Source organism: Panicum virgatum, chromosome 8K (assembly GCF_016808335.1).
Source record: "Panicum virgatum strain AP13 chromosome 8K, P.virgatum_v5, whole genome shotgun sequence".
NCBI classification, from domain to species: domain Eukaryota; kingdom Viridiplantae; phylum Streptophyta; class Magnoliopsida; order Poales; family Poaceae; genus Panicum; species Panicum virgatum.
In genome coordinates, this window is record NC_053143.1 from 51,535,460 (window position 1) to 51,560,074 (window position 24,615).

The following is a 24,615-nucleotide window of genomic DNA, read 5'->3' on the forward strand; positions in this document are numbered from 1 at the left end:
AAAGATCTGAACTTTATGGTTGGCTTATCTTCGAAGGTTATGAGATGTGTTTGTGGACTTGAGAAGTGATACCATATACTAAAGCCAGAAGAAGCAACTAAGCTCTATTCAAATAACTTTATCAAGGTACGAAGGATGTTCTTCGAAAGATGTGTCCACAAAGCTGTGGAAAGAATGGAAGTTAAAGGAGGAATTAGATTGAGTATCCGCGATGTGTTTTGTGTGAGTTATCAGGAATTAAGAAGAATACATTGCAAGAAGGAATAACTGAGAAGAAAGTTAATGTGTGTCGGATGCTACCCACCTAAACCTTTGTCTCTTGCTAGCTTTGTGAATCTCGGGACGAGATTCCTTTTAAGGGGGTAGTTCTGTCACACCCTGAATTTTTTGGATTCAGGATGTGATTAGAATTAAAAATAAATAAACAATTTTCTCATAGTTTTAAAATTTTCTCAACATTTATTTTTCTTTACAGGGAATTTAGTAAAAAACAAAATAATTGGTTGTCTTCTAAAATAATTGAGGTTGTTTTGTTTGTGTTGCATTCATGCTGAACTGCATTGTTTTATTGCTTGTTGTTCAATTTGAAATTGAATTCTCTAAATTTGCATTTGAATTGAATTGGTTTGATTCTATTTCAAATATTCAAAGCCTTTTTTCCCTTTTTCTCTCTCTCTTTCTCTTTTTCCTTGCTTTCAGCCCAGCCCATCTCCTTTCTTTTCCTTCTCCTTTCTCCCTTTTCCTCCCGCGGCCCAAGACCCCCTCTCCCAACGGCCCACCTTCTCCCTTCGGCCCAGCCCGTCCCGGCCTCCCCCTCCCGCAGCCCACCGACAGATGGGGCCCGCCTGTCGGGGTCGCCCCCGACCTCATGACGGAGCCGGACTCTCGGTGGAGTCCGACCTGGCCACGCGCTGCGCCGCTGCGGCCTCTCTTGGCCCGCACGCCAAGACGTCCTCCTCAGCCCCTATAAATAGCGTCCCCTAGACCTCCTTGAGCCCCAAACCGCAGTTGTCGCCCTCACTTCGCGAAACCCTAGCCCTAGCCGCCGCCTTGCTCGAGCTCTCGGAGCTCTACGCCGCGCCGCTGCTCCACCGCTTCCGCGGGGACTTCGAGCTTCTCAGGAATTTCGCCTTGTGGTAAGGAAGCTCGCCGTCCGTTTTTCCCCCTCCCTCTCGATCTCCTTCACCGGGTTTAGCACCCCAGAGCTCCGCCTCGCAGCTGCGCCGCCGCACTCGTCGTCCGCCGCCTCTGCAGCGCGCGCGAGCCCTGTCATCGCGTTCGCCACATCGTGCTCTTGCTTCCCGGCCAACCCGTGCCCGTACCCAAGCCCTGGAGCGTCGGATCGGCAACTCCGGTGACCCGCAGCCGCGCGCCGCCGCTCACCGGCGCTGTGCGCCGCCGCTCTTTCTGCCCCAACCTGTTCTGGCCGTCCGATCGCGATCCGTCGGCCCAGAATCAATCTAATCCAAGTCAACCAACCCAAATACCGGTCAACCATGACACTTTTGCAAAAGAGACCCTAGGTTTTGAGGAAATCAGCCCGCCGTCCATCGCAGTTCAAAACTATTTCTGTTTTAGTCCAAATCTTTATAGAAAACACCCCGAGGTTTTCTAAAATCGAGCCCGCCATCCAAAGCTTTAGTTTTTGCTTGCTAGCCCCCGTAGTTTAGGTTTAATCTCGTTTTAGTCCCTGATTTCTTTAGAGCTAGCCCCTGGAAGTTTAGATCTATCACAAACAAGTCCTTGGAACCTTGTTTTAGCCATAACTTCTTCGTTTTAGCTCTGTTTTCATCAATTCTCGCGCTCACGTGATTCTTGCAATGTGTGCGATAGCCTTATGATCTTGTTATCCTCTATGAGCACAGTTTGCTATGTCTTGCAAATCTTTCCCGCTAGTCTTCAACTCTATAGTTAATCGCGACTAGATCGCTGAAGCACCGTTTAGTCTATAGAATCGCTGTTTTAGTTCCGTTTTTCGCGTTTCTTGCGCTCTCGTAACCGTAGCAGCGACCCCTATCCTTTAGCACGCTCTTTTAAAGCCTTTCTTTTGTTTTGGTGTATTGTTCTTAGATGTATCTTTTTGTTTGCTTTGTATGGTTGCTCGTTGATTGCTTCGAGAAGAAAGATCGTTGTTTGAAGATTGAAGATCAAGAGTTCCAAGTGAGCAAAAGCTGAAGAGCAGTAAGAGTAGCTTTTCGTTGGAGAAAGGCAAGTGACCCTAACCATACTTCTATCTATGCTTTATTTACAAGATGATATGATTTAATTGGAACATGGAGAACCACCCAAGAAAACCGTACAACCACAATACTACATGGCTCTGGTCTTGGCTAAGTAATTAGATGATCTATATGTCGTGCCTGGGGCGTTTGATTGGTGGATTTTGGGTTATCGATATTTGAGGAGCGGGTGAAGGAAGCTTCGTCTTCTGAGGTACCTTAGAAAGCAAAGGGACCAGTGCGTACATATAGTGATTCTTTGTAAAGGCCTCGTAGCGTCCCTATGCAATCACACCTCGGAAGTGTGGTATTGTGCCTGATCATCACATATGCGTAGTTGGGTTCAAAGTTCTTCGGAACTTTTATGCTAATTTTGGTGAAAGTGTACAACCTCTGCAGAGTGTAAAACTGATATATCAGCCTTGCTCACGATCAAGAGCGGCTTGGACCCTCACATGATTAATAAAATTAAAGATGGATTTAAATCACTTTCTGGTTATTTCTTGTGGCCTTGCTGAGTACCAACCATAAGTGTACCCACCCTTGTTTACTGCTGCTCAGAAGGAAAGATGTATGAAGTCTGTTGAAGATGTTGCTGAGTTCTAGGTGTACGCAACCCCCAGTCGATTGCCTGTGAAGTTTGAAGTCTTCGTTTCAAGGATAAGCTGTATAACTCTGATAGTCTTTTAATTGTTTTATTTTCTCTTTTTCATGATACTGTTGCCGATTATTCACTTATAATGTCTCTATATGTATGAAACTTGATCCTGGCATACATATAGTTATGCATTCGGTTTTGTCCTTAAAACCGGGTGTGACACCCCCATAGCGATCCCGCACACCACTCCCCACGCTCGAGCCAGCCCCCATCGCTCGATCCTGCTCCCGCGGCGACAATATAAAAAAAGTTAGAAAGGATGTCCGTTGTCTTTGCTTTGAGAAGGTTGTTGACAGTGATACGACAAATTTGAAGGACTTGGTCGATGAGATCACGGATAGTATCCTCCTGGTTATCTTGAAGTAGCATATGTTCATTATTATGATGCAGATTTGAAAACCTTCCCAACCCGTTGTTTGTGCCAGGGGCATTTTCATCTTTTCAGGGGTCACTTAACTAGGAGTTAACTTGAGATCTAGAGGGGACTGAAAACAAAAAGATGGTCATAGAAGGGAGTTTCAACTTTCCAGAGCCATAGACAGGACTACCATTTGCTTCAGGCCTATAGAAGGAATTTTCTCGAAAATTTAACAGCATTCCATTTGTTGCTCTCACTGGTTTATTTCCATGCTGAATTCATGGTTGGGCTGGCTGTTCATCTGCTCGGCTTTCCTGCGATTTGGAACCCCAAATTACCAGTCAAATTGATCGATCCCTTTGTTAAACTACTAGCAGGGTGATCCATTATCTTTCAAATGTACTTTGCTATACGGTGCAGAGTTGTCATCCAAATGAGAGGTTTCATGTCAATTCTTCCATGGCGTCAATTTAGCGTTGCACTTTAATTTTGCGCGTTTGCAATAAAAATGAGATCCATATGCTTGCTCTATGTTCATACTTTATCACTCGAGTCCAATCCCCCTCCTATTTTTTTTTCTGGCGCCACCACTAACATGCATGGAAATAATAGAAGAAATCAATAAGACCATACAAAAAACAAAAAAAAATTGAACACCATATATATTCCTTATTACATGGTAATACACCTCCCTTATTCATACATGCAAACACCCGCAAAATTCTTTATTTAGTACCAACTCCCGGGACTACGACAGCAAGAATTAATCGAACATATATGTAAGAACTTCACAAGCAATAATAATCACTACACAGACACCTTATCTCCACTCATGATCTCAGCGGTTTTCTTCCTGATGAGCTCCCACGCGCTTCGCACGTGCCTCTCCTCCTGCAGCGACGACCCCACCGCGAACCGCAGCACAAACTTGCCGCCGATCACCGTGTGCGCAATGTACGCCTTCCCGGTCCTGTTCAACCCCTCCATGAGCTCACGGTTGGCCCTCTCCGCGTCCTCCTCCGTCATGCCGCCGTGCGGCTTGATCCTGAAGCACACGAGCGCGAAGTTCCTCGGCACGACCACCTCGAACCGGCCATCGGTGCGAACAGCGTCCTCGAACATCTTGGCCATGGCGACATCGCTGCGGATGTGCTCCTGGAGCCTGGCGGCGCCGTAGGTGCGCATGACCATCCAGAGCTTGAGCCCCCGGAAGCGGCGGCCGACGCCGACCTGCATGTCCTTGAGGTCGGTGACGGTGCCGGAGTCGCTGGCGTCGTTCTTGAGGTACTCCGGGTTGGTCTCCAGGGACCCGGTGAGCCGGTGCGCGTCCCGCACCCACAAGCAGGTGCAGTCCAGGCACGTCATGAGCCACTTGTGCGGGCTCATGCTGATGGAGTCCACGCGCTCGACGCCGGCGAGGTGGTGCCGGAACTCCGGGCAGATGCACGCGCTGCCGGCGTAGGCGGCGTCGACGTGCACCCACGCGTTGAACGCGGCAGCGACGTCGGCGACGGCGCCGACCGGGTCGACGGCATTGGAGGAGGTGGTGCCGACCGTGGCGCAGATGTAGGTCGGCACGAGGCCGGTGTCCACGTCAGCCTGCATGACCTCGAGCAGCTTGGCTGGGTCGACGGCGAAGTCCGTCTCCGGGCCGGTGGGGACCGACCGGATGTTGGCCGGGTCGAAGCCGGCGAGGCGGCACGCCTTGAAGAAGGTGGAGTGGGTCTGGTCGGCGGCGTACACGGTGAGCCTGGTGATCCCGGCCACGCCGTCGGAGCCGATCCGGCGCAGGGCGGCGTCGCGGGCGGCGACGAGCGTGACGATCATGGCCTCGCTGGTGGTGCCGAGGATGACGCCGCCGCCGGTGCCCCGGCCGCCGCCGGTGCGGTTCATGATGAAGCTGTCGGGCAGGCGCAGGAGCTGCGCGAGCCAGTCGAGCGCGAGGACCTCCATCTCGGTGGCGGCGGGGTTGGCCTGCCAGGTGAACCCGACGGTGTTCATGGCGGAGGCGATGAGCTCCCCGGCGATGGCGGCGGCGCTGTTGGTGGCCGGGAAGAAGGCGAAGAAGTTGGGGCTGGCCCAGTGGGTCATCCCCGGCACCACGGCCTCGCGGAGCTCCTTCATGGCGATGTCGAACGGCGCGGCGGCGCTGGGCGGCGCCGACTGCAGCAGCCGGCTGAGGTAGCCCGGCTCGACGCCCGGGAGCACGGGCATGGACTCGACCGACTTGTAGTAGTCGTAGATGAAGTCGACGGACTTGTGGAGGTAGGAGCGGACGTCGTCGGCGTTGAGCGGCTGGAAGCCCTCGGCGTCGCCGGCGAACGCGTCGATGGAGGCAGGGTTGCTGTCAAGGCTTCCCATGTCGATCGAGCTGCTGTGCAAGCTAGCAACAGGAAGCTGTTGCCTAGCAGCAAGCTCTCGAGTGATGAGCTGAGAATCGGAAGCTCGAAGGTGTTGGTGTGATGGGGACTGGTTGGGGGGTTTATATAGGATCGATCGGAGTAGCTGCTGGTAGGATGGAGCCAAGCAAGACGTGGGGATTATTGCATTGAGAAGCGGATCCGGCTGCCATAGATGCTTGCTTGGCATGGATCCCTAGTTTTTGCACAAGTAGTGGAACCGATCGATAGGTTGACTGAGATCATGATGCAGCAAGCAAGCATGATCTGTCATTAATGTGGCCCTTTTGTTTTCAATATCAAAAAAAAAACTCGGCCGGGTGGGGAAAGACCGCCCCACCGGTATTAGCTTAAGAAGAAGCCTCGGCTTCCCCGACCGAGAAAATCCCCGAACCCTGGCCCCGCCCTGACACTGGGAGACGTAACCCCTGGGAACTACCTGCCTGGGCCATGTAAGGGTCCTCAGGCCGACCTGGGTTGTCTCACAACCAGTGCTTTGGCACACGGGGCCAACGAGGTGATTTTTTTACCCTCAGCCTGAAATTCGCTCCCACGGGGAGTCGAACTCAGGACCTGAGGGGTGCCGCCGGAGTGACTAACCAACTGGGCTAGCATCCTTTGGCTGTTTTCAATATCCCACCATGCTTGGAGCATATAGTAGTGTGTCAATTAGTGCTTATAGTATATCAACAAGTTGCAATTGCTGCATGTGTCATCGATCTGAGTTAAAGATACAGAAGTTTATCTCTGCAGAAGCGCATAGTTAACGCACTCGATCTGGCCGGTTTGATTAGAGAAGAGCACGGAATGGAACTCTAGAAGAACGCCGCCATAGCAGAAGGAACCACACTAGAGAGGGACACCATGGCATCATATGTACTCCCGGATACGACTACCGATCAATGTTCACCTAAACGCCAAACACTAAACAGTCGGTGTGGGACCATGTAGCGTGTAAACATGTAATATGCTTAATGATAACAATAATAATGAAAAGTTAAAAATAATTTCAAGTGACTATTGGAGAGTTTTGCATCCACTTTGCATGAATTAAAATTGAATCCTTAAACATGACATTTGAACGATGTGTTCTTTCTCCTAAACCGTATGCTACTTATCCTAAACAGCATGCTACTTGCCCGTTTACAATGTTTTTTCCCATGCTGTGTAGCCCGTTTGGCCCTTGTACCAATGTTAATGTGTAATATACCATTTATGGTTTAAACTGCACGTACGCCAACTCATCGAGTACACTTACGCGCCATGTACACGGCCGTGGTATAGGCGATCGAATACTACTACCGATGCGTCTCAGAGAAAATAGCAACAATAAAAAAAAGTTGGTTCCCTTTGTGAGTGAAAACAAAAGAACTGGGACTAACGTGTTCGTCAATACCATAACTTATTAGCAGTATCTGATAAGTCTCAAGGATGCAACGCAAGAGGAGCAACGTTTGCTACGACAAGTTTGAAAATAATTTGAGGAAGTGGTCCAAAGGTTGAGCAAATGACAAACACGGTCAGTACACACACATATAGGCAAGTGTACACATATTTTTTGAAAATATAACTTTGTGCGCTTCGCCTTCTTCCTTAAACAAATAAGTGCGCTGCCACCGGGCGCAGCCGTGTATGTGTCAAACCAACACGGTACAGCCTGAAAACTGTGTGTATTTACCCCTACTAGGGCTTCGACAAATTAAACAGATATACGTACGTTTAGAGTGTATCTCCATGTCGGCATGGAGGGCGCGGCCGTGCTGGGCTTTCTTTGAGAGCTGGCATGGATAGATACTGTGCATCATTGCCTGTCATTATTGAGAGCTAGGCAAGCACATAGATGGCACTTTGGATAGATGAGTTGTTCTCTAGATATCTAGTATTATTTGGTGCAAGCGCGTCTTAAGCTTTGATGTGGCTGGATTCACCCTGAACCATTGTGGCATCAAAGATTAGGAAACATTGTGGCACCAGCCTTGGAGGTTGCCAACAAATTTCCAGTAGGAGAAAAGAAATGAACGGGGAGAATGAAATTAAGAAAATAAGAACTAATAATTAAGACCTCTATATTAATTTAAATGAAGTAAGACGTCTACACTTTAGTCGAGATGTGCACGGGATCTGAGTCAACTACCATTCACGTTCATAAACTGGAGCTCAGAAACACTTGTAATTAAACTCCTAATATCTACTATATATTATACAGGTACAACTTGATATGTATATATGATAATCTCAGCGATTGCACATTGATCAGATCAGAGATCTGCCAACACTATGTGCAGTAATAGGTTCTCAACGGCTGTGGCGTGGTAACCCCAGCCCGCAACTGGTACGGTATATCACTAGAACATTGTGCGGCGTTGCCGCGCAGAAATATGCCCTCCAGTTCAGGTTTATTTTTAAAAATTGAACTGCAAAAAATCCGGGGGATTTTCGTAAAATTGGTAGACTGCGGGGTTATTTGGTAAATTTGGTGTCGACGGAGTACCGGTCGATTACTGAAAAGTTCAAAGGATTTTTCATAAAATTGATGGACTTCAGAATCATTTTAACAAAGTCCAGGGTTTTTTAATAAAATTCACGGAGTACGGCACGATTACTAAAAGTTCAGGGTTTTTTTAAAGTAAAGCTCCACGAAGTCCGAGGGGTTTTCCGTTAAATTGATGGACTCCATGTTCATTTTAACAAAACTCGGGATTTTTTTTTGCAAAATTTACGTCCCTATCTATTTCTGACCGTCGGATCGCGATCCGACGGCCGATGTTTTCAGAGCCGACGTGGCCCCTTTCCCTGGCCGCGAGCGCGACCAGGTTTCAGTAAAGAAAGATATGTGTCTATAGTTATTAGTGATAATCAAGTAGATCTGTGGCATAGCATGAATGACGAATATAGGTCGTCGTTTAAGAATTATTCCCTCTTGTCAAACTTATGGATTTGACAATCGATAGATCAATGAAAGATATGGTTAGTGCTACGTTGATGGATTTAACTGAAGAGTATTTTCATGTTTAATTTTGTTTATATTATGTATAGCTTCATAGGAAGTGCTAATCAATGTGTAACACAGTAGACCATCCTGATGACGATGCCCTTAATGGCTCGATCATATTCTTAATTAGAGGTACTATTGGTCGCTCGTAAAATTTGTAGTCTTCCACTTGAGGATTTTTAAGGGGCTTATTAGTTAGCATAGTATTTGCAGGATGCTTTTCATACTACAAGCATTTACTGGTTACAAACTGGAACTACGGTTTGCACGTGCTGCCTCATGTAAGAATGTGTAGGAAGCATTGACCCCACAAACAAGTTGGAGTTAGATATAGAACAATGCAACTTGCCAACAGCATACAACATGTAGAAAGAATAATTATCACATGTATATAAAGAAACAAAGGTTTGTACTTACAGCTTGTTATTAAACAAGAGTTCGTTTTCTGTTTCCCTCGTCCTTCAGTCGCACATGCATTATATAGTTTTATACAGTTTTTGGTTCTGTGAGAATCACAGGGTGTCAGAGCAGGCACACACCACACTACCTGACGCACTTAGGGAGAGACCGTGAGCACAGATGAGTTTTATTTGCCACGAGCAGAAAGCTTATTTTGTCCATCTGTTTTGTTTTCTTAAGTCAACTGAAGCACGTATCCCGGTCCAACCTAAGTGCATGTGAAACAAAGTGCGTCGACCAGATTACTCTCCCCTCAACGAACTTTATGGTGGACCAATAACATGCATGTTTGTTTAGCATACAGTGATGGAGATCCCTAGCTAGTTGTGCTTTTTTTCTTTCTTTTATTGAGATGTGCATTAGTTGGTCTTGGAAAAGCTAAGTATATATTAGAGAGAGAGAGAGAGAGAGATCTGGAATGTCAAGACGCATAGAGTAACTGATCGAATCATAATTAAATAAACTCCAATATGAGAGCGAATTGAGATCTTGATTCGTGACGATAAATTCCATTTATACATATATATGGTTGTCAAAAAGAGTTAACTGTCCCATGCAAATCAAGATCCTCATTTCCCACTAAGGCTATTTCTATTGTACTGCATCATGCATGTCACTCACCATATGGGTCATATAAATACGAGTAAGCTAACTCACCACACCTACTGCAAAATATCTTAGTTTTTATTTTTAGGGTTTCCAAGGCAATTAATTGTTACATGTATTATACTGTACCTACCCAACAACGAATGTCCATATGTTCTTAGTATTGGACATGAAGACCGATTTGTACGTACACCTGGTGTACCTAAAGAAACTTAAGATCATTGGCCATGATGGAACGAGATTACAAATGATGCTCGGATGCTGAAAGTAGATATAACTGCAAGTGTAAAGGTTATAAAACACATATTAGCTTTTAATATAGGTACAAAAAATTCTCTTTTCTAATAAATGCATAAATGATGGTGATTCAGAATAGAGTTGAAATGGAGCAATGAAAAATAGCAAAACTGCTTATTTTATTTCATTCTTGCACCTAGACATAATACAAACCCTCGCCCGTTGACTCGCAGAAGCATTCCGAAGTCAAAAGTCTTCACCTACCAAGCTAGTATTAAAAAACCTGTTAGCTATCTCTCCATTTCACTATAACAAACTGTTTGCCATGTGCAAATAATTTTATAGTTGTTCTCATACAGAATTACGATAATCTAAATTATCTGACAGATTTAATTTGCACCTACCGATTAAACAGCGCACATCATCATTGTTCTGTTCAATCTCCATGGGAAACTTAGAACCCCTAATGTTTGTTTGATAACCAATTATTGCAGTACCACTTTACCACAAAATTCTTTTTTTGTAAGGTTTGGTATTTGTACTCCATCTTTTTCTGTTCAAACATTAAATGTAATGTAGAATTTAGACACTTTCAACACCCATCTGCAAGGACCACCAGAGAACAAGTTTTATTTGCAAAATCAAAAAGGTGCAACACAGACAAAACTCATCCTCAGTTCTAGTCTCGGACATGTAATATTAAGTAGTGCAGATCAAGATGAGGATGCAGGATAGGCTAGCCAATCTTCACTATATATGCTTCTTTAGATCTATCCAGCTGGCCAAGATCACTAGATGTGGGTGACCAGCAGGTGGACCGTGCGCGCCATGGTGAGCTCTACTAGGCTTTGAGCTCATCTTTCTTCTTGATCATGTGTCTGTTCTTGATCATGTGGCTGCTGCCACATCTCCTGGATATACGGACATTGAATGTAGGAGTTTTGAGGTGCAGATGAGAACAAGTTGGAGTAAGGGAGGAGAACGTGCAAGCCACCATTAAATGCACTTTGGAGAGAGCTATTAGCGTCCATGAAGAGATTTGGTGGCTGCCAAGTGATGAAAGGAGAGATTGGGAAAGATTTGAACTCTGTACTACGTTGGCAACATAAGGAAAAAGGATACCACATTTTTATGTGAGACATGTGTGTGTGTAGACACTAGATGGTTCTTCGATCTAGTATATATATTTGCAATTTTTCGTCGCAGATGTTTTTTAAAAATTGATAAGTAATTCACACACTATTTTTTATTTTTAGTTAAGTTAGTTTTCAACCAACATTTATTGAAGGCATATATAAAACATTTCTAATCTTTCTGAAGTCCATCAAAATAGAATCTATACTATTGTGGTACCTTCACCACTGATTATTCACCGACAAATATCGCAATGCTGTATATTCTATATTTCACCTTGCCAAAAATGATTGGAAATAAATTTATTAACTTTACTAGAGCTGGGGATACATATAGATCTATTCCTCGCCTAAACTGCACTGAACAATTCAACTTCAATAAACAGATGTGGGCAAATTATGTATTGAACAAATTCAAAATGTATTTTTGAAAAAAAAATCATAGTGTTGCAATGTAGACTATTCTTACGAGAAAAAAAATGCCGGAAACGGTTTGTGTATGCATGGTTTTTAACAGGAACAAGTCGCACTTTATGACTGGCTCTGAAGGTGATGAGCCCCCTCTTCAATGCCTTTTCAGGACCGGCCCTGGAATTTTTTTGTGGTGTTGTGTTAGATTACCACAAACAAATTCTGCCATATTCAGTTTATTTTTTAAATTTGTCCCCTGAAATTCGTCAGCAACATCTAACAAACCGTATACTATTCCATTTAATGTTAATTTTTGTGGCGCGGCGTGATAATTGAATATTATATATATTAATTAGCATCATGGTAGGTAAGTTGTTGCGCGCGTTGACAAAGAAATCATGTGCATCTCTACACAAATCACAGCTCATGCATTGTGTGTCTGTCCACTAACCTCCAATGCTGCTGTCTTTTAATTCCATTTGGCCAACATTGTGTTTTGCTTAACTCAACATGGTATATATTTTTCTGTTTGGCCATAGACTTCAAATAAACAAGAACGATTCATAACATGGGATCGACATGATATCTGCTGGATGCCAAATTGCCAATCGATAGTCATGAAAATATGTGTATAGTAAGAGTGCCTAGCTACATATGAACAGAAACAAAGTTTGATAATTAACCAATATATTATGTGTTAGAGTTTTAGGTTTTTCCCAGACAGGAGAGAGAGCGGCAACTAGTAGATTTCTTCTTCTTTGCGGGGCGAGGAGATGGCGGAGGCGGACTAACACTAGGCTCCCCGGAAGCGGCCGGTGACGGCGATGGACTAACGCTGGGGTCCTGGGCTGCGGGCGTTGATGGTGGATCCACACTAGGCCTCGGAGACCCTTGAGCAGCTGGCGGTGACCTCGAAGACGGGCTAGGATCCCTTGCTGCAATTTTTATGTACTGTTTTTTCCCAACAGATCCAAGTGTGGAGGGCCTGTCCTAGTTCCTCTTCTCCATCGCCTCAAGGGATCTCGAGGTTGAGGTCTTCCCATCCTTTCTCGACACGGTCAACCATGACTCTAGCATATCCTTCTGGAATCGTCATGCCATGGATTGTCCCGCCTTGAACAGGGACTTCAGCAACCCCGTGAGCGACTACTTTCAATTTTTTCCTTAGCAGAAATAGAAGCTCACAGGCGGTCCTCACGGCGATGTCGTCCATGGGGTAATGTTCCGCAACCGTTTCCTCTCGATCTGCGGCTGGGTGTTCCGTTGAAGCGACGCTGCTATGACGCTGCGAGCCGACGGGGCTAGTCTCCAGCTGAGCCATTGATCTGGCTTCTGGTGGCTGCTGTTGGCTAGCTGTAAGTGCACCTTCGATCGAAGCAACCCGTTCTTCTAGGGCACGCACCTTCTCTGCTACTTCAGCCTTTCTTCTCTGTCGGCTTCGATACGTCTCTATGTCGCCACTGAAGCCATGCTTCCATGGAACTACGCCCATGCCTCGCACACGTCCTGTGTGTTCCGGTGTGCCAAGAGCGTATGTCAGCTCGTCTTTCTCTCTGTCTGACTTGAAGCTACCTTCGGACACGGCCTTTAGTGCCACATCGAGCCTGTCGGCCGCTTCCCTTATGGCATCGCTAGTGACGAACGACCCATCTTCCATATTCAATGAGCCTCCATGAGCGTAGAAGTAATGTTTTGCTCGCAACGGCCAGTTGAAAGTCGCCGGTACGATTCCTCTGGCAACGAGATCATCTTCCATCTTCTGCAATTTCGGAATCACCGACGCATATCCTCCTTGCCCAAGATAATGGAAGTGCTTCTTTTTTCTCGCATTCTCCTTGGCTTGGGCTGTCTTCTTCTCGCTATCCTCGGACGACTTGTACTGCACGAATGCCTCCCAATAAGGATGTTGATTCTTGAAGATTTTCTCGAAGTCCGGCGTGAGTCCCTTTTTAACATAATCTTTGTTCAAATTTTTCTTGAACTTCTGAAAAACAATAGCCATCTTCTTCATGACCCAATCCTTAAACAGCTGTTCTTTGTCCTCCAGAAAGGTGAAGTGCCATTTGACATCTTCCCATAACATTTCTTTCTCGGTCTTGGGAACGACGTCAACATCGATATCTGTGGCTTTACTTTTCTTCCATAGCTTGAAGCTAATGGGAATGTGGTCCCTGACATAACATCCACATTGATTCACCACCGTCGTCTTCACACCCTTCGGAGACTTTGGTTCACCGTCAGGATGCAATGAAGTGATAATAGTGTGCCCCTCCATGATTTTCTTCGACCCTCGTTTCCGTTTTGGTTTCCTAGTCGATCCGGATGCCTAAAAATATGTATTTAGTACGCATTGTACTTACATACAGAATTAATGCGTATGTTTATATATATAAGCACGAATTGTATATACCTCTGCGCTATCATTTTGCACAGTCGTTTGTTCTGTCTGGTTATCATCGCCATCTCCAGTATCGTTAAGGTATTGGCTGCCATCGTCCTCAGCAGTATCCTCTTCGTTGTGGTGCGTGCCCGTACCAATTATGTCCTCAAGAAAGGCCTCGTCGTCATCACGGTGAAAGGGTTCCAATTTGTTTCCTATGTGAATCACATATGTTTGATATGCAATTTTGTACTAATTAATAATGTATAAAAAAAATTACAAGTGCACCTTCAATAAAGCCGCACAACGCATACATGGACAAAATTTCTAAAATTTACATCATATACATCTTATATACGTGCCCTGGAATTTTATAAAATGTGCCCTGAATTTTCTAAGATTTTCTACTAATTACACTTGTTTATAGTATAGCAAACTAAAATTTACAAAGAAAATTAGAAGTTCAATAGATAAAGCTGTACAAGACAAAATTTACATCATATACATTTCATAACATTTTCCACAATTACTACAAGATATAAAGACATACTTCTGTACAATATAACTAAGCAATAATTTTCCATACATTTTCCTTAATTTCTCATAATTTCTCTACATTTTCCATAATTTTCCATATATTTTTCATAATTTTACATACATTTTCCATAATTTTCCATACATTTTCTACAAAATTCAACAAATTTACTACATTTTGAACAAATATCTATAATTTTCTACAAATTTCTATAATTTTCACTAGTGTGTATCAATTCCTAACATTTTCCTACTATTTTCATTATTTCTACGTATATATCTACCAATTTCTTACAAATTTTCAACAAATTTACTATAATTTTAAAAAATATCTATAATTTCTACAATTTTTCTAAAATTTCTACAACTTTTCTTCAAATTTTTACAAAATAGAATACTGCTTTAAACTAAATTTGAATTTGAACCTACTAGTCAAATAAACTAAATTTCAACCCTAAACCCTAAACTAAATTCGAATTTGAACCTATAATTCATTAAATTAACAAGGTTCAATCACAAACAAAAATAATAAAAAAACCTAAAACCCGGGGTCGGCCGCCTGCCTCTGCCTACCGGCGTCGGGTGCAATGTGTGAAGAGGGGGGGTGGGGGGGAATCGGGGGCGAGGGGACGCCACGGCTCACAGCTGCAGGGACGCGGCGGCGGTGCTCGAGGACGGCGGCGGTCGGGGCCGGATGACGCGAGGACGGCGGCGCTCGTGGACGAGGCCGGCGCGGTGGCGTGGCATAGGCGAGATGAGGGCCCGCGCGCGCGTGCTCGGCGAGGAGGTTAGTACCGGGCGTAGCCACGGCCTGGTACTAAATGGCCATACACTCGGTACTAACCTGCCCTATCTGGCGGGAAATTTTCATGTAGTTGTTTAGTACCGGGCTAAGATTCAGCCCGGTACTAAACAGCTAATTAAATAGCTTTTCTTTTTTCTTTGTGAGTGTTTTACATGTTGTTTATTCATAATAAATTAATTATAAATACAAATATATGTTGTTTTCACCATGCAAAATTATATTTCTGTATTTTAGGCCACTATGTTTGATATATTTAATGTGTATGCACTTAATTTATCATATTGAGTCCAAATATTTTTTATATGTGTTTCAATTGTGTTTTGTGTGCAAACTATTATATAAATGTATAAAAAATTTAAATCTCAGTTATTTCATACCCACACACTTAACCGGCACCACCTCCCTACCTCTCCTCCCTCAGATCCACCGCTACCCCTCCTGCCCTCCACTCCTGCCTGGTCGCCTCCCCTCCCCTACTCTCTTCTCCTCCCCTCCCCTCCCCTCTCCTGCTAGGCCGGGCGGCCCCTCCTCTGCCTCCCCTCCCCTCCCCTCCCCCCTCTGCTCGCCCCTCACCGGTAGTGAGGAGCAGCGGCGGGGCGAGGAGCGGCGACGGCGTACTGGGAGCGCCCCCTGCCAGCAGCGAGCTCCAGGCGCGGCGCGAGCTTCGGCAGCGGTGGCGGACTGCGCGGCGCGAGCTCCGGCAGCGACGGCAAATGACACGAGCTCCGGTAGCAGCGGCGGACGGCGCAAGGTCCGGCAGCCCCCTCCCGGCGCGGCCCTCTCACGGTGCGGCGGCCCCTGCTCCTCCTCTGGCGCGCGGCCCTCTCCCTCTCCTCTCCAGCCACCGGATCTGCGGCCCCTGCTCCTCCTCCGCCGCGCGTCCCCTTTCCTCTCCTCTCCTGCTGTCGGATCTGTGGGCCCGGACCCTCCTTCCCCGGAGGATCCCGCCGCTGGAGCCACCACGTGCCGGCCCTTCCCTTCTTCTCTGCCGGGAGGGCGCACTAGGGGACGGCAACGGCGACGAACTCTTCCTCCGGTGCTCGACGTCGACAGTGGAGGGGGATATGGCTCCTGCGGCGGCGGCTTCTAGTGGTAGCGGTGGTGGCGGTCTGTTGGTGGCAGCAGCATGCGGCGGCCGGCAGGGCAGCAGCGGCGGGGGTGCGAGTGGCGGCGGGGGTGTGGCCGGGTCCAATTTTTTATTTACTATTCATTTATTTTGCCGGAAGCTTCACCGTGTGCCATGAGCACTTTACCGACACATGTATGCCGTGTGCGCGTTGCCGTGTGTTGCACACGGCAAAGCTTTTGCCGTGTGCAATATGGGCTTTGCCGTGTGCCCAGGCACACGGCAAACTACTCGATTCCGGTAGTCATGACTCAGATCATTATTATTTTCTTGTTCTGCGTTTACGTTTAGGCCTCGAAAAAACAAATAAATTTCTTGGTTGTGCCATAATTTGAACGTCAGTACGATGGAGATATTTGCTGCTTATGGTTAGATGATTAAGAGCATATGCTCTGCAATGGTCCATTATGAATCAAAATCTTAAACTTGTATTGTTTCTCATTATTGCTTTTGGCAAAGTTTAAGTTTTCTTTAAGTTCCAATAGTGATCTTTAACAGCTCAGTGCAGTTCCAATTAATAATGAATTAAGTTTTCGTTATCTGAAGAATGTGCGCCTATCTGATATTGTCCTGTGTTCATGTTTGCAGTATATTTTTGTATTTCCGTGCACTGCAAAATGTCTAGGAAGTGTTTATGTCCTGCGTACTAGTAAACACTGCAGTCAAGTCGATTGAGGAGATTTTACTGTCTCTATAGCTCTAAAAGATGATACCGATTCTGAATTTTTCTCCCCCGCCCTCAAAGTCAACGGTTACTTCCACTTGAGCGGATTCCCTTGGATGGTTACATCCATGGCACATTCAGACACATGTGACAATGCACGTTCATACTCAATGCAAGAAGAAAGATAATGGAATTGTCAGTCTGAGATCAGATCACGCACGTTTGTCAACGCAGCTTTGCAACATTCATATCACGGACCTTGACAACGCAAGAAACAAACACTTGCATATATGACCGGCATCCCAAACCATATACATGCCACTGAAGTCGTAGTTCAGACAAAGGTGCAAACAATGAAGACTCGGAGAGTTCTCACGGCCATTACCATGGCCGTCTTCTTCTTCTTCTTCTCCGCCACCGCACTACCGGCGGTGGCTGCATCGGTCATAGAGCATACCTTTGTTGTAAGAATGACACCCTTCTATTGCTTTAATTTATTTGACCTTTTTTACAATTCGTATATAATCATCATCCATAGTGAATCTGATCAAGGGCCAATAACCGTGCTTGATTTTGTTGGAACATGTATATGCACGCAGGTAAGCCAGATGAAGATGACACACCTGTGCAAGGAGACACCGGTCACTGTTGTGAACGGGCAGCTCCCGGGGCCGGTGATAGATGTTACTGAAGGGGATTCAGTGGTCGTTCATGTCGTCAACAAGTCACCCTACAACATAACGATCCATTGGTAATAATCGATTACGTACCTAATCAATTACATTATGATTTTAAGGGAATTTTTTTGGATCCAATTGGTTTGTTATGTGTTTACCTATTGTTGATTCATGCAAGAACCAATGATCATGATTGAAAAAAAAACTTATTTTCCAGATCTTGGAAATAGTAAATTTGATTTCATACATACATGTGTTGGGAATTACTTATTTGGTGACATCTCATGAAGGCATGGAGTGAAGCAGTGGCTGAACTGTTGGGCGGATGGGGTGCCGATGATTACCCAATACCCTATCCAACCAAACCACAACTTCACCTACCGGCTCAACATCACTGGGCAAGAAGGCACCTTGTGGTGGCATGCTCATGTTCCCGGCTTCCGAGCAACTGTGCATGGTGCCTTCATCATTCGGCCAAGACATGGAGCTAGTTCGTATCCATTTCCAAAGCCCGATAAGGAGATTCCCGTCATCATAGGTTTGTGGATTCTTTGGCATTATATTGATAATCGATATCGGAATGTGGAAAGAAATAAGATATGTTATGAATTGAGCTATTTTCAATTTTTCATGTTTGAACAACTAGCGAGTAATTTGGCGGAAGGTTGGGCCTGAACTGTGGTTGTTGTGGTTTTGGTAATGGCAGGGGATTGGTGGAACATGGATCTTGCACTGTTGGAGAAGCACTTTGAGAAAGAACTTGTTGATGATCTTCCTGTTGCAGCCACAATAAACGGCAAGTTAGGAGATCTCTACAATTGTTCGGGTAATTAACGTTGCATTATCCCATTGATCTAATAACGCAATAGTCCATGGAAGCTATATGACTAAATCTAAAAACAGAGTTCACTTTCCATAGGTAACTCTGTATGATGAACCTCAACCACTTCTACTCTCTCTGTTTCAAATTATAATTCATTCGATTTTCTTTTGACCCTAAGTTTGACCATTCGTCTTATTTAAAAAATTCATGCGAACAGTTAAATTTAAGTCGTTCTTAAAGACTTGTATTAATAAAGCAAGCCACAACAAAAGAAGTGATATTTTTGCGCAAACTTTTGAATAAGACGAGAGGTCAAACTTGGAGTAAAAAAAAAGTCAAACGAATTATAATTTTGAGCAGAGGGAGTATATAATAATAATCTCTCTATGTACAGATTTTTTCTTTGGGAAGTTTGGGTGATATATAATTCCTTTTGGTACCCTTATTAACTAGTGTTACTTCAACTTTGTAGGGGTAGTGGAAGATGGCTATGTGCTCGACGTGGAGCCTGGAAAGACATACCTTCTAAGAATAATCAACGCTGTTCTTTTCTCCGAATACTACCTCAAGGTCGCCGGGCACAAGTTCACTGTAGTTGCCGCCGACGCCCACTACGTCAACCCCTACACCACGGATGTCATCGCCGTCGCGCCAGGCGAGACGGTGGACGCGCTCATGGTAGCTGATGCGCCCCATGGTAGATACTACATGGTCGCTCTGCCAAACCAAGCGCCATTGCCTGACCCGCAGATCCCGGTGTTCGTCACCAGAGGGATCGTGCGGTACAAGTATGACAACAACCATGGCGAAGAAGAAGGTGATCCATCCAACGATGCCCCCATGGTGCCTGAGATGCCTGACCAGCACGACACTATAACCTCCTTCTACTTCCACGGCAACCTGACCAGCCTGCATCGACCTCATCGGCGGACAAAGGTGCCGGCGCAAGCCGATGAGCACATGTTCATCACGCTTGGCTTGGGCTCCTTCTGCCCCCATGGCCGGTCCTGCAAGGAGCGCTGGATATGGAATTCCATGGGAGCGGCGACCATGAACAATGTCTCTTTCCAGCTTCCCACACATTTGGCCGTGCCACTGCTTGAAGCCGAATACTACCATTGCAACAGCACGACAAGCAGCAGTGATGATGGCATCAAGTTCTACACGCTGCCGGACAATCCACCGGAACTATATGATTTCACCAACCCGGCCTTGACCCCGGATGCCGCTGCGACGGCGCTGCTGCAGCGGACGATAAGGGCGGCGGCGATACGGCGGTTCCGGTATGGCACCGTGGTGGACATTGTGTTCCAAAGCACGTCGCTGTTGCAGACCGACTCCAACCCAATGCATCTACATGGGCATGACATGTTCGTGCTCGCGCAAGGGCGAGGGAACTACAATGCGTCGAGGGATGTGGCGAGGTACAACTTGGTGGATCCACCATTGAAAAACACCGTGCTCGTCCCTAGGATTGGGTGGGTGGCCATCCGATTTGTCGCGGACAATCCAGGTACGTGCAGGCTAGGTACACTTCAGCTAAGATTTCATTTTTTTTTCTAGATAAAAGATAGAAAAGAACAGGTGGACTATGATATTTTTCAGTAGTGTCAAAAGTGCATGCAAAATTTGAAACTCTTAGAGTTAGGCACCAATCCACCATTGAGAATGAAAACTACAGGATGAGGAATCTTGGTTCACTTTACCTGTTTACAAAGTACCAATATATACTTGTGCTAATTGAATGTTAAACCTAAATTGTCCAATGCTCCCAATCCTCTTTCCATAACAATATAAAAGCCGATATATATAGATATTTTTAGTCCTTGCATAATTTCGGTGGCTTCGTTTAGACATACGTACCTATAGTAATTTTAATGGTTTTCTTTAAATTTATTGATGTAACACCTTGGGATATGATTGTTCATCTTGTTTTATGTACAGGGGTGTGGTTCATGCATTGCCACTTTGAATTTCATATGATGATGGGTATGGCTGCAGTGTTCATTGTAGAGGATGGCCCGACAGTAGACTCTGTTCTCCCTCCACCGCCTCTTAACCATCCAAAGTGCGGTCATGTCCACAGCCTCAAGTCGAATGAATTGTACCTGATGGACAATAAGGTTGTATCTCCGGCGTAATATAATTAATGATTATGACAGGGAACAGCTTACTTGAAATAAGGCTGATGTATTAAAATGTAATCCATATACATCTATTGTTATCAAATCTTTAATGTAATAATTGGTCTCACCTAGTCAGATCTGATCACATGGCATCAACGGAATACTAGATCTCCCATGAGAGTACTTGCAAGTTGTTGCTAGCATGTATTTATAGAGTATTTCAAGGAAAGGTGGACAGGTAAAGGTGAAAAAGCCATGTCAAGGAAATGGAATCAACGCTAGGTGCATTGATGAGTAAGCGTACGTAGGCAGGAGGAATAAAATTTCTCGTAAGCACCCTCCGTAGTTACTGCCTCTCCAGACAGCCAAGCGAAATCCCGGCCCGAGGGTCAAGCATTGTTGATACGTGAAAATTAAGTTGTGTACATTTCATCTCGAAGTGCATTCATTCATTATATTAGCAATAAGCACTAATAACTAGTGCCAGTGGTCCAAACATAACTTTTAGAATACATTCACGTGTGAGGATTCACTTTTCTTAGGGCTTGTTTAGTTCGTGAAAATTTTTGGGTTTTGAAACTGTAGCACTTTCATTGTTATTTGACAATTAATATCCAATCATGAACAAATTAAACTTAAAAGATTCGTCTCGTCATTTACAGTTAAACTGTGTAATAAATTATTTTTTAACTACATTTAATGCTCTATACATATGTTCGAAGATTCGATGTGATGGACACTGTAGGAAAATTTTTGGGAACTAAACAGGGCCTCCTCATTATTGGCAGCATTCATCTGGCTTGTGGAGATACATTCACGCGTGATACATTCTCGCTCTCGACGACGCCTGCAATTTGCCATGGGTACAACCATTTCAGTGAGGAAGAAGATGACAGCGGCGGCAATTGTTGCGGCTGCATCAGAGATGCTAGCTGCGGCGCTTCTTCATTATTGGCAGCTTGCTTGGCTTGATTTGCTCTGCGATCGACATGCCTCTGTGTAGTAGTACATTGATCAGGATCTTGAATCTTGGTAGGTATCTTAATTATCTTAACATTGGGATTTGTCTGCACTGACCTCGAAGAAGGTGCCGTTGCATGTGGCATGTGTACGTCTGCATTGACTTAGCTTAGGACAAGGTGCATGCCAAGTGTTTCTTATATTTTTGTTCATGCAAATCCATAGGCTTACTTTTTTTTTTTACAATGTATCTTTATGGTTTTTCTGCCCGTTAGTTGCCAAGGCACGTGCCATTTATTACAACTTCATAGGATTGTTGGCAGCATAGACGTTCATGCCGTAATTTTGTACTAGAGCAATTAAAGAAATCTCCGAGGTTGCCATTGTCAACTGTGGATGCACTTGTGAAGAAAGATTAAAGAAACCATCCGTCGTGTTCCTGGCCACCAATATATGCAAGGTATACACAGCGCACACCAATCCGCTGCCATTATACATCAGGACCATTCAAAAAATTTAAAAAAAGTTCGGCTCGATTAGAAACTGGTGCCAACCATTTCATATCTGTGGCAGCTAGTTGCACATTCAATATCATTCCCATAGGAACAGTAGTACACTTTTCTCTGTTCCAAGTGGAAGTTTAACATTGTCACCACTTTGCGTTTTTAACATTGTCACCACTATGAAGCTCTACTAAACACAAACTATATATCAGCACTAATTCAGATAATCCCCGAACGGGAGGGCAAACAAAGTGGGTCATGTCACTCAGCTGATTATAATAAGCTTGATGGGCCGAATTGCCAAACCCAGAGAGCCGTGCAGGCCAAAATTTAGAGAAAATTCCTCCAATGGCCCTGAAACAAACGACACTCCCTTCTATGACTATCTTTTTTTATTTTTAGTCCCTTTTATAGCCCTGCCGTTACATCTGTTAGTCTGCTCCCGTTAGGGTTCCCGGTGTCAACTATTTAGTAACAATTTTATTTGGACCAAACTACTCCTACCTCACTTACCCTTCACGAAGGGAACCCCCACGCCCGTGCCGCCCCCTGTCACACCCTGAATTTTTTGTATTTCAGAATGTGATTAGAATTAAAAATAAATAAACAATTTTCTCATAGTTTTAAAATTTTCTCAACATTTATTTTTCTTTACAGGGAATTTAGTAAAAAAACAAAATAATTGGTTGTCTTCTAAAATAATTGAGGTTGTTTTGTTTGTGTTGCATTCATGTTGAACTGCATTGTTTTATTGCTTGTTGTTCAATTTGAATTTGAATTCTCTGAATTTGAATTTGAATTGAATTGGTTTGATTCTATTTCAAATGTTCAAAGCCTTTTTTTTTCCCTTTTCCTCTCTCTCTTTCTCTTTTTCCTTGCTTTCAGCCCAGCCCATCTCCTTTGTTTTCCTTCTCCTTTCTCCTTTTTCCTCCCGCGGCCCAAGACCCCCCTCTCCCGCCGGCCCACCTTCTCCCTCCGGCCCAGCCCGTCCCGGCCTCCCCCTCCCGCAGCCCACTGACAGACGGGGCCTGCTTGTCAGGGTCGCCCCGACCTCGTGACGGAGCCGGACTCTCGGTGGAGTCCGACCCGGCCACGTGCTGCGCCGCCGCGGCCTCTCTTGGCCCGCACGCCAAGACGTCCTCCTCAGCCCCTATAAATAGCGTCCCCTAGACCTCCTTGAGCCCCAAACCGCAGCAGTCGCCCTCGCTTCACGAAACCCTAGCCCTAGCCGCCGCCTTGCTCGAGCTCTCGGAGCTCACCGCCGCGCCGCCGCTCCACCGCTTCCGCATGGACTTTGAGCTGCTCAGGAGTTTCGCCTTGTGGTAAGGAAGCTCGCCGACCGTTTTCCCCCTCCCTATCGATCTTCTTCACCGGGTTTAGCACCCCATAGCTCCGCCTCGCAGCTGCGCCGCCGCACTTGTCGTCCGCCGCCTCTGCAGCACGCGCGAGCCCTGTCATCGCGTTCGCCACGCCGTGCTCTTGCTTCCCGGCCAACCCGTTCCCGTAGCCGAGCCCCGGAGCGCCGAATCGGCAACTCCGGTGACCCGCAGCCGCGTGCCGCCGCTCACCGGCGCTGTGTGCCGCCGCTCTTTCTGCCCCAACCTGTTCTGGCCGTCCGAATGCAATCCGTCGGCCCAGAATCAATCTAATCCAAGTCAACCAACCCAAATACCGGTCAACCATGACACTTTTGCAAAAGTGACCCTAGGTTTTGAGGAAATCAACCCGCCGTCCATCGCAGTTCAAAACTATTTCTATCTTAGTCCAAATCTTTACAGAAAACAACCTGAGGTTTTCTAAAATCGAGCCCGCCATCCAAAGCTTTAGTTTTTGCTTGCTAGCCCCCGTAGTTTAGGTTTAATCTCGTTTTAGTCCCTTGTTTCTTTAGAGCCAGCCCCTGGAAGTTTAGATCTATCGCAAACAAGTCCTTGGAACCTTGTTTTAGCCATAACTTTTTTGTTTTAGCTCCGTTTTCATCAATTCTCGCGCTCACGTGATCCTTGCAATGTGTGCGATAGCTTTATGACCTTGTTATCCTCTATGAGCACAGTTTGCTGTGTCTTGAAAATCGTTCCCGCTAGTCTTCAACTCTATAGTTAATCGCGACTAGATCGCTGAAGCACCTTTTAGTCTATAGAATCGCCGTTTTAGTTCCGTTTTTCGCGTTTCTTGCGCTCTCGTAACCGTAGCAGCGACCCCTATCCTTTAGTACGCTCTTTTAAAGCCTTTCTTTTGTTTTGGTGTATTGTTCTTAGATGTATCTTTTTGTTTGCTTTGTATGGTTGCTCGTTGATTGCTTCGAGAAGAAAGATCGTTGTTTGAAGATTGAAGATCAAGAGTTCCAAGTGAGCAAAAGCTGAAGAGCAGAAAGAGTAGCTTTTCGTTGGAGAAAGGTAAGTGACCCTAACCATACTTCTATCTATGCTATATTTACAAGATGATATGATTTAATTGGAACATGGAGAACCACCCATGAAAACCGTACAACAACATTACTACATGGCTCTGGTCTTGGCTAAGTAATTAGATGATCTATATGTCGTGT

The 24,615-nt window shown here is 45.4% G+C and overlaps 2 protein-coding genes across 2 annotated transcripts; one reads left to right on the forward strand and one right to left on the reverse strand.

Moving 5' to 3' along the window:
• Positions 1-3,868: 3,868 nt before the first annotated feature.
• Positions 3,869-5,673, reverse strand: LOC120645130 (tryptophan decarboxylase 1-like). Its single transcript, XM_039921891.1, has one exon. It carries the CDS (start codon positions 5,594-5,596, stop codon positions 4,043-4,045), a length of 1,554 nt encoding a protein of 517 aa, XP_039777825.1. The 5' UTR covers positions 5,597-5,673; the 3' UTR covers positions 3,869-4,042.
• Positions 5,674-17,279: 11,606 nt separating this feature from the next.
• Positions 17,280-20,742, forward strand: LOC120645128 (laccase-15-like). Its single transcript, XM_039921889.1, has 6 exons — positions 17,280-17,445; positions 17,581-17,732; positions 17,949-18,196; positions 18,365-18,484; positions 18,954-19,994; positions 20,426-20,742. The coding sequence occupies exons 1-6, from the start codon at positions 17,335-17,337 to the stop codon at positions 20,620-20,622; spliced, it is 1,869 nt and encodes a 622-aa protein (XP_039777823.1). The 5' UTR covers positions 17,280-17,334; the 3' UTR covers positions 20,623-20,742.
• Positions 20,743-24,615: the final 3,873 nt, after the last annotated feature.

What these genes read in the sequence shown, in the direction of transcription:
- LOC120645130 (XM_039921891.1), bottom strand. Translation starts at nt 5,596, where the DNA reads ATGGGAAGCCTTGACAGCAACCCTGCCTCCATCGACGCGTTCGCCGGC.
- LOC120645128 (XM_039921889.1), top strand. Translation starts at nt 17,335, where the DNA reads ATGAAGACTCGGAGAGTTCTCACGGCCATTACCATGGCCGTCTTCTTC. An exon ending in GGAGATTCCCGTCATCATAG is followed by an intron (nt 18,197 to 18,364) that starts GTTTGTGGATTC and finishes TGGTAATGGCAG; the next exon opens with GGGATTGGTGGAACATGGAT. An exon ending in AGATCTCTACAATTGTTCGG is followed by an intron (nt 18,485 to 18,953) that starts GTAATTAACGTT and finishes TCAACTTTGTAG; the next exon opens with GGGTAGTGGAAGATGGCTAT.